Raw genomic sequence first — 10321 nt, forward strand, 5'->3', positions numbered from 1 at the left:
GGTGTAATTGACTCTATTCTAAATAAACTTGATAACACATCATTACTCTTAGTTTTCATGTCATTAATTACCAAAACCCAATGAGAGATGAGCGACAAAGGCAGAAGGTTGAGAGAAAAACATGTGGTATAGTGAATCAAGTTGTCAATGCATGGTTCATTCTCCCACGACCTTAGGGCGAGACTAGAGAACATGGCTTCGTTAACCACGCGTCTTGCCCCCAAAAAGTACACACTGTCATTGTTGTTAATTCGCAGCGTGCGCCCTGTTTGGCTGCTTCATTACCACAAGCCCTCATCTTCATGTCGTGAGGAGGTCCATTGGAGGAGAAGAAACAAAGACTCTGTTCTTCGCCTTGGTTGCCTATGCATCACATATCCAGTTCATACAAAACATGAATCACTTACACTCATGAACCCAAATCTAACATAACGAAAATGGCATAGCCAATCTACAACATCTGCATATGCGTACCTCCTTCTGCCAGTCAGCGCATAGCGTGATGGTCACGAGCAGCAAGACCTGCACCAGAATACCGCATATGATTCCCATCCAAAGGCCCTGGCCACACATCATTATTTTCACATTATTAGCATGCTATCAAACCCATAAAAGTTCAAGAAAACCAAATAAATACAAGGAAAGGCACCATCCCGCCGACGCGCAGCGTGAAGGCTACGAGGTAGGCTGCCGGTACACCAACTAAGGGCCAGTTCTTTTCGGCGATTCTCCCAGAATCGCCCCCCTCCCCAGCTTCTCCCAGAATCGTCACTCCATATATTTTTTATAATTCTATCTAGTTAAAGTCTAATTAGCTAGGATTGTAAAAAACATATGGAGTGATGATTCTGGAAGAAACTGAGGAGGGGGGCGATTCTGGTAGAATCGCCCAAAAGAACTGGCTTTAAGTAGAACGCGCCGAGGTTGATACATGCAGAGGTCTTCTGCCACCCACAGCCTCTAGCCACACCTACACATACGTGATGCATGTTCACTCCCTCTGTAAGTTAAGTATCTAAGAGTAACCGTGTATAGCATAGCAATTGAGAAGCAAGTACCTGAGAGAACACACTGAATTCCATCAAAGAAGTTGACAACCGAGATGACCAGTAGCATCCTGGCAACGTATCTCACAACCTCCTCCTCGTCGCTGTACGCATGGCCCCAGACGAAGCGCAGGAGGACCACGACCATCCCCATGACAGTTCCTTCCGAGATGGCCAAGACCACGACGACCCGCATGGCGAGGCGGGCTGCCCGTGGCCGCCCCGCCCCGAGCTCGTTCGAGACACGGGTGCTGCACCAAGCACGATCATGTCATGCAAAATAGCATGAGCATGATAGTAGGAGTGCCTCGAATAGTATCACTTACCTTATGGCAGCGCCAAGGCCATAGGGGATCATGAAGAGGCAGTTAACCGTGTTGAGTCTATCCTTGAGAAAACGGAGGAAGCAAATGTGAGGATGCGAAGCAAATCAACACAGGAGCAATCATGTCGATGCGATTGTCTTACGTGATCGACAGAACGGATGTTTCCAGCTTGGGGTTTGGAAGAAGCCCCGAAAGTAGCACGAGGATTTCGAACGACCACCATTCCGTGCTGCCATTGCGAATATAAAAAACCTATCAATGATCACAACTACGTAACGGAGTATTAATTAATACCTCCAAATATCACTCACCAGAGCATGAGAGCAGACGGCACGGCGAGCCTCAAAAAGTCATGCGCCCCATGGAAGGCTTCCATGGAGAACCCGGTCCACGTCTGCTGGCAAGAGCTCGACACCCTCACATACACTGCCAGTAAGATCACGTACACCCAGTAGGAGACGGCGTTGCTAAGAGCAGCGCCCTTGCCGCCCATCCCGGCAACGTACACGAGCAGCCAGCAGACGAGCAGATGAAACAGGGCGGCCGCGCCGGCGCTGACCATTACCGGGAGCACGACGTTCTGTGCCTGCAGGAACCGGACGTGGCACTGCAGCAGTCCGTAGGCGAAGAGACCCGGGATCATCCACCGTGCGTACGTGCCTGCCTCCATGGCGATGTCGGGGTCCTGGCCGAACAGGAGCAGGATCTGGCCGGTGTGGAACCACATGAAGGCGACGGGGATGCTCACGACGGTGAGTAGTAGCATGGCGCGTTGCTTGTAGATGCCGAGGAGGTGATATTGCCCGGCGCCAAATGCTTGGCCGCACAGAGTGTCCAGGGCATTGGACATGCCAACCTGATCAAGTAAACCAAAAACGAAGAATATCATTCAGTTTTGTTAAAGCACATCTAGATGTGCCATAAGTATTGCACATCTAAGTCCTATATCATTAATCTTACGTTGAAATTCATGTGGATATTTTCTTTTTCTTTTTTTTTTCCTTTTCATACTTGATTCACTCATTTAGATGTGCAATAAGTAGGGCACATTTAAATGTGCCCTAGACATTCCCAATATCATTTATGAAACCGGAACTTGGAGATCTATAAACTTGAACTCGACTTTGTACGTAACTGGATTTGAAGTGGCAGAAAATCAAAAGATGCAAATTCACTACAAACATAGCACAAAACTGAAAGAAGGATACCATAGTTTGGGCGTAAGAGGATTTGGAAGGGTCGGCACGTGTGCACGAGGGAAAAAACGCCGGTAAAAGGATCTCTAGTAGACCTCGTATAATACCGACCCGTAAAATACGTATACAGTTCGCGGAAAAACGGCTTTGCGGATCGGCGCAGGCGGCGGCAGAATCAACCCCGCAAAATGGACTCGTAAAAAATTGATATTCGCAGAATATGCTCTTTTACGGGTCGACTACGCGGGGTCTGCTCGGGCGCATCCCGCATCGACCTGCAAACCGAAAACCCCCAATAGGTGAATTTGACAGCGATTCTGATAATTGAGTTCAAATTCAAACAACAAAACATAGTTCGCACGCAAATAAAAGCGTAGTTTTGTACAACAAACGCAAAAGGACTTCATGCAAAAGCGACGACCACGTCCATCATTATCTTGGTCGCTTTTCACCCGTCATCATGATCTTCACTCCGCACCACCTCCATCGATGCCATCGCCCGCCCCCGAATCCATTGCCGGAGCTTGTTCCAACTCCGACACCGAAAGCATCGCCGAACGCACTGAATCCATCGGCGACACTGGTTCCAAATCCCGATGAGAAAACATCACTGGCACTGTAACACGCACCGGCCGCCGCTACCATCCTCCTCTTCAAAATGTCTCTCCTTGTCATATCATGTCATTATTTGGTGATATCGTCCATATCATTGCGGTTCAATGTCATGATCCTATTCTCTTTGGCAAGAAGCTTGGACATGGCTTTGTTCTCAGCGCCATGTGCTCTTCTCTCCTCAATGTCCGCCTTGCGCAACCCCTCGTCCTTAAACAATTGACGTTTCCCTTGCTTCTTTTGTGCCTTCTTCCCGGCCAACTCTTTCTTTCTCTTCAAGGTCTTCGCTAACATCAACTCATTTGAATGCACCATGGCATCTATCTTGTCCCGCAAGCTCGATGCTTCGTGTTCCCTCTTGATCTTCACATTTGTCTTCTTGTCACCATCAGACTTGTTCAAGTTTCTTGGGCCATCATCATCTTCATCTTCATCCATGTTCGTAAGTGGACCTCACTTCGGTGGGGATTCTTTGTCAATCCACTTCCACTTGCCATACTCTTTGAGCAAGTCCCAACAATACTCTAGTTTAAAAAAATTGCCTTCGGAGGCTTCCATGTCTTTGTATCTTTGTTGGGCAATTTTCTCCTACACAATTCAAACAAAGTCAAATGATGCAAAGATTTCATATGGTACGAATGATGTGCACAACTTGGGACGTGAAAACAAAATTACATAGTTGAATTCCACGGATCCACTTGGAGGTGCATTGCGAACTTGTTCCAAGCAAGCAGCTCAACGGCTACAAATCGGTTTGATCACGTCCCAACGATCTTGGAGTGACCGAAAGGTCCGTGGAGTCCTATTGGGATGCTTCCCCATCATGCGGAAGTATTGATCTTCGATTCTTTGCCAATACCTCTTGGCGGTTTGAGGTGTACCCGTGCAAGCATAAAGAGACACCACACTCCAAGCCTTGATGAAGATTTGATCTTCCAACATCGTGTAGTTCTTCGATCTCACGCTTTTGTTTTTGCTTGCGCTTGCTCATACGCCCCCTCATCTACCTCCTCCACTTCATCTTCACCACCGTGATCACCCACGCCACCCTCCATTTCATTGTAACCGAAATCAACGAACGGGGCTTGATCGATGTCGACGGCGTTGGTGTCCGACAAGTTCACGAACTATGACAGTGGCATTGTTAGAACCACCGCTACAGTGAGTGACATCAAGTCACGAGCTACCACAATGGTGAAAAGCGAAACAAGTACAAGGGATCGAAGATGCATACCTTCCGGACATTTCATCGAACACCTCGCCTGCGGTCAAAGCAGCGCCGTTGAACGGCATCGCCGGGGAACATCTTGCCGGGGCGGAGGAAGTGGACGAAGGCGCCGGCCTTTTCGTAGGAACCTTCTTGTGTTTCACGCCCAAAACCTTGCCCACCTTCTCCGCCGGCGGCCGGGCAGATCTTGCAGCGGCGCTGGCGCCCGACGCGTGTGCCTTTCCGGCGGGGCCAGTCGGATTGCCGCCCTGCATGATGACGTTGCCCTGTCGCTTGCGGGCAGGCGCGGTGGTGCCTTGGGAGATGACGGGGACGACTTGACCGGCGATGAGATCCGCCGGAGGGGATTGCACGTGCGCGACCTCCACGGTGACAGGGGACGGCTGGGAGGCTTCCATGGTATCGAAGAATGGCCGGGGAAGATGGAATGGAGCGGGCGGTGGCGGGGCAATGGTGGCCGAGAGGGGGGGAGCGGGAACTGCCGCATGGAAATTTCCTTCGCGCCAAATCTCACTGCGGATAGGGGGGCGAGCTCGGGTCAGCCTCCCAACCCGTGAATCTAAAGGTTGAGGGCGCCGCACCCCGCAAAAAATTTTATGAGTCGGACGTGTTTGCAGGGTTTGACCGGGCAGGATTTTCCGCATCAATCCGTATTTTGGTGATTATTTTACGGGTCGCAGCTTTATACGAGGTCTGATAGAGATGCTCTAACAGGGGTGCAAGGGCACCTAGGCGGCAACCGACGGGTCATGGCGACATGACGAAGGATACCTTGGATTGAAGGTTTTTTTGTAGGACTACTATAGGATTTTAATCATACAATAAGGCATTTCTCTGCTGAAGTCCTTTGTATCATGAGGGTTGAAATTACGAAAGTTCTATATAATCCATCCGTGTGCCCCATATTCATAGGAATCTCAACATAAGTTCAAACCATTTTTTTTTTACTTTGAGAAGTCAAATGCGGAAACGCCTAAAGCTCCATGGAGCTCTTTATTTGAAAACTTCAAAAATTTCTCAAAAAAATACACATATACATATGAATGTATACTACATGCCCGCGAAGTTTCACGACAAAATACTTCTTTATGCGAGCTACACAAAAAAGAAAAAAATCACATATTTTTCTAGCACGTGTACTATTCACTATAACATTAGCGAGATTTCTCAAAAAAAAAATCACTATAACATTACACGGTTCTCTATAATTTTTTGGTACAGGCCACGTAAAAACGCATTTTGTGATGAAATTTCACACATATCTATAAGTACTTGCATATTTTTTTCAGATTTGTTTGAAACATCTAAGGTTGATTTTTGAATGTTTGAAAATTTCGGGCTATATGAACTCTGAGAGCAAAACATCAACTTAGTCAAATCCATTTTCATCTCTCTGTACACTCTCATAAATCTTCTAAAATTCATGTGCTTCTTTCCCGCGCACTGTTAAAATTCACTTGCATAATTTTCTTTTTTTGAAATCTTGTAGGATTCCACTGCATATGACATCTTTTTTTGCATATGACATCTCAATTATGTATTTTTGCTTATTCATATGTTCTCAAATTCCTGCATTCCAGAGAGTCCACAGTCATTTGTTTAATCACGCACCCCCGCTGAAGTAAAATTGCAAAATAAAATGCACAGAAAATTGCAATCACAACAAATACAAAGGTAGAAAATAAAAAAAACAAGTACAAAGCTAAAAAAAGTGATTACTTACAAAAGTAAAATGACATCTGAAATGGCATCACTAAGGTTTTCCCAAAAAATAAAATGACATCCTTGAGTTTTTTCCGGAAAAAAAGGCACCTCTAAGTTTGGAATATCAGCTTCGAAAGTGTGCAATTCAGCAGAGTGCTGGTGCCACTTTTACTTCACAAGTAATATATGGACTGAGAGCATCTCCAGCAGTTGGTTCCTCAGGAGGCGCTAAAAATCGCCCCATAAAGACGCACCGGCATACACCGCGTGCTGGGGGCGTAATGCTCCCCAGTTGCGGTGCCCATGATTTTTTTTAAAACTAAAATTCAGCACAAACAAGGCGCAAATAAGCACAAACTTCGGCGAGTTCATACATATTTAAAAAAAATTACAAAAGAAAAAAAAGCTACAAGGCCCGTCGTCACCCTCACAGTTCCTCGCCGCCCGCCGCCCTTGAAGCTCTACATGCCGAGGAGCCTGTAGAACTTCGTGTAGTCGCCGCCGCCGCTGTCGTCGTTGTCACCTCCTCCGCGGCCGCCGTCCCTGCTGCACCCCTCCCCAGGTTGGCGCGGTGGGTTGGACGGCCCGGGGGCGTCCTCGTCCTCGTCGCTGTCGAGGATCACCACGCCGTTCTCGTCCTCGCGCCCACGCTTGCGGGCGGCTATCTCCTCCAGGGCTCGGCGCTGCCGGACCATCTCGTCGCGGAGGTAGTCGTCCCGCGCCCACTTTAGGGCGGACTCGTCGGAGAAGCCGCGCCGGACAATGGCCTCGATCGTACTCCGCGGGGAGGCCGGGCTCCTCCTTCGGCCCGACGAGGACGAGGCGGCCAGAGGTGGGGGAGGAGTCGGCGATGCGGACGCCGGAGCTGCGGGTGTGCTGGCTGACTGGCTTGTCCTGGGGCTTCGGCTTGGCGGGGCGAAGGCACGGAGAGCCGGACGAGCGGCCGGACAAGGAGGAGGACGCCCCCGGATCCATGCGCCTCGGCGTCCACGAGCTCCCACGCCGGCGGGAGAAGGACGGGGGACAGGGGTACTCCAGCTTGGGCGTGTTGCCGCCCTCGATGTACTCGAGGACGGCCTCCGGCGTGCGGCCGGGCACGCCCCGCCATCGGCGGCGGCCTTCGAAGTTGTGCCTTCCGGAGGGCACGACGCCGTTGGTGGCTTCGAGCTGCTCAGTGTGGCGCCGCCGGAAGTACTGCTCCCAGAGCGGGCTGTCGGGGACGTACCACGGACCTTCCCTCGCCGCCTGCGGCAGAGAGGCGCGGATACGCGCGATCTTCGCACGCCGCGCCGCCCCGGTGGGCGGCGGTGGCACCGGGACCCCGTCAGCGCTGATCCTCCATGTCCCGGGCACCCGCATGTCTAGCGGGACTGGGTACTCGGCCTCGTAGAGGAGCCGAGTTTCGTCCTCGTGAAGGTGGCGGCGGCTGAAGCCGTTCGCCGCCGCGCCATCGCCTTGAAAGCGCTCGGCCATGGTTGACGGCGAGAAGAAAGGGAGGAACGGGGGTGTCGAGGAACGAGGGCGTCGGCGATGGAGAGCCTATGCGTCACCCCCGCGCTGGGGGCGGCTTATATAGGCTGGGACGCCGCCCATACGCGTGGCCGTCGTGTGTACGTGTGGCGGGCGAGGGATGTGCGTCGTCCCGTCTTCACTGCGCCGCCCGTGAGGCATCAATGGAGGAGGCTGACCAGCGTGGCAGCGCGCGGCAGCTTTGGCATTGATTCCGCCACGGGAACCGAGGCGATGAGGACGACGAAGCAGCGAGAAGAGTCGAGTCGCTGCCAAGGAGGGCCTGCCGATTTTCGCGCCAAAAACGATTCGGTCGGCGCCTCCAAACGCCCCCCAGCGCACCGGATTCGACTTGGATCCCCCGGCGTCAATTTCGGCCCGAGCCGACGTAAAAGGGGCCTTTGGGGGTGCGACTGGGGCGATTTTTTGGCACCGGCGGTCAAAAAATCGTCTAGGGTGCTTTGTTGGGGACGAGGCTGGAGATGCTCTGAGGTGTGGCTGGATGTGCATATCCAGAGGTTTAAAACATGACTGAAAACAAGTCCAGAAAACTTAGGAGTAGACAATGCCATCTTTTTTTTCAAAACAGCATGTCATGTTTGTATATGATACTCATTCCTGCCATCTTCGTTCAAATTAATTTCCCTTATATATCACGGTAAGACATGATCATTCGCGTGAAAGAGAACACAACACAACAGTCCAGAAGCTAGCTGCTGGATACCACTTGAACTACCACACATATGTGCACCGTCCCTTGGTCACTACAAATTGTCGACATCTCTAAAGCACAAAACTATTCCCTTTCCAAATACTCCGACAAACACTGCACACCAATAGCCAGTGCAACTGTTCAAGTGGCAAAATCACCTTCTTTTTGTTCCTTTTTTTCACCGGAAAACTCAGCTTCTTTTACTGCTAGTAATGGGATAGCATGAACAAACCAATGGGGGCAACCAAACAAATTCGCACGCTTCCATCCCACAAAAGCGCCAATCGAGATATAGAAAAAATGAAGCATGATTAAGAAACAGCGAAGCGAAATGTTGCTTACCAGCAAGCTGAATCCGGTGACGGTGGCGAAGGAGGTGGTCACGGACGCGCCGGCGAGGGGCAGCTCGCCGAGGTGTCCAACGAACATGATGGAGATCATCTGGATCAGGTTCTGCAGCAGGCTGCCGGCGGTGAGCGGACCGGCCAGCCATAGCTGCCGCTTCACCTCGTCACCCACCGGCAAGCTCTCCCCAACTAGCTCCTTCTTGTCCCGGCTCCTCTGGAGCAGAGTTTCCTCGACGCTTGGCTTCTCCATTTTGCCTCCTCTTGCCAGGTCTGTTGCTTGTTCCTCCTGTATACTATGACTAGGGGTTGGAGCGCCACCCGGTGGCGTCTCCTGAGAGGAAGTTTGTGCGGTGCCAGATTGACAAGCGATCCTTTCACCTCTTTTTTCTCTAATTGCCGATGAACATCCTTCCGAAGTTGTGTTCTGCTCCTACAGGCGTCTCTGATCGTCTTGCTAAGCCCTGTGGGTCACCTTATTGACCCTACCGAACCCCACCATGTCAGTGCTCTAGTCGAACCTCTCCTCCGCCTCCGATGATGCCCTGCTATCCAGCTTGGGTTGGCCCTGCTCTGCATCGTCCTGCTCTCTGGCACAGGTAAGAAACACGCCCAATGGTCGTGAATCCATCCCATGGCGATTTTTCGAGGGAACAGCACTCTCTAGCACAAGGAAGAAACACGCCCCGTAGAGAGCATCGTCGATGGGCACCATTTGCATGGGGCGCCCAAATAGCGCCCCATTGGGGCGCCTCCTAAGAGATGGTTGTGCGGTGCCAGGTAGGAGGCAACCGTTTCACCAAAAAAATCTTGTTTTGGTTAGCACATGAATATGCTATTGGTGATACACAATATGTCAATTGTTCTTGTGCTCAGCCAATTGAAAGCACGATCTACATTGAGTGTTGATGCAGTACATGGTTCACATATTACAAGAAAAATAAATCAGTCGTTTCCATTCAGTCATGCATTAGAGGAAGTACAACAACTAATCTTGGCATATAGTGTCATGCGAATTCTGGTCGAAGTACCAACCTAGACAAAAGCGGATGCAACTCCAAACCTATCCTCGAAAAAAGACATCAAGCTAAGTAACTAAGCTAAGGATCATTCTTCGGTAGAAGATGAGTGGAAGTTATAGACCATAGCACCATTGCTCCTTGTAACTCCTGAGCATGAGAACACACAAATGCTTCTAGAAAAGCTTCAGACCAGCACTAACATTGCAAAGCATGTCAGACAACCCTGTTAACAAGAATCAGTAGAATCAGAAAATAAACATTAGCTAACCACAAGTACTCAAGACTGCAAGGCAAAAGATGCAGCAATAAGATGATATATCATTACACTGCAACTTCATTATTTACAGCTATGGGGTATATCACCCAATCGAAAGAAAAAAAACAGTATGTGCCTTGTTCTAGCTACTAATAAGATGTTAGCAGTTGGCCACTGAAAAAGAGCTAAATTAATTCATCATACAACACTACAACTTCATTTCTTTACAGTTGTGGGGTATATCACCCAATCGAAAGGGGGAAAATAGTATGTGCCTTGTTCTAGCCACTAACAACATATCAGTAGTTGGCCACCAAAACAGGGCTAAATTAATTTGCCATACAACATATTAGCTATATCATGTGT

At 49.9% G+C, this 10321-nt stretch overlaps 1 protein-coding gene across 1 annotated transcript; it reads right to left on the minus strand.

Moving 5' to 3' along the window:
* Positions 1-300: 300 nt before the first annotated feature.
* LOC123153263 (protein DETOXIFICATION 16) lies at positions 301-9365 on the minus strand. Its single transcript, XM_044572466.1, has 9 exons — positions 8676-9365; positions 1684-2228; positions 1515-1601; positions 1373-1429; positions 1059-1297; positions 900-970; positions 650-715; positions 475-561; positions 301-363 (listed from the first exon to the last, which is right to left on the minus strand). The coding sequence occupies exons 1-9, from the start codon at positions 8928-8930 to the stop codon at positions 301-303; spliced, it is 1470 nt and encodes a 489-aa protein (XP_044428401.1). The 5' UTR covers positions 8931-9365.
* Between the last annotated feature and the right edge of the window lie 956 nt (positions 9366-10321).

This window comes from Triticum aestivum, chromosome 7A (assembly GCF_018294505.1).
Source record: "Triticum aestivum cultivar Chinese Spring chromosome 7A, IWGSC CS RefSeq v2.1, whole genome shotgun sequence".
Classification (NCBI taxonomy): Eukaryota; Viridiplantae; Streptophyta; class Magnoliopsida; order Poales; family Poaceae; genus Triticum; species Triticum aestivum.

What these genes read in the sequence shown, in the direction of transcription:
- LOC123153263 (XM_044572466.1), bottom strand. Translation starts at nt 8,930, where the DNA reads ATGGAGAAGCCAAGCGTCGAGGAAACTCTGCTCCAGAGGAGCCGGGAC. An exon ending in GCGCGTTCTACTTAAAGCCA is followed by an intron (nt 716 to 899) that starts GTTCTTTTGGGC and finishes ATCGCCGAAAAG; the next exon opens with AACTGGCCCTTAGTTGGTGT. An exon ending in CGCTGCGCGTCGGCGGGATG is followed by an intron (nt 562 to 649) that starts GTGCCTTTCCTT and finishes ATGTGTGGCCAG; the next exon opens with GGCCTTTGGATGGGAATCAT.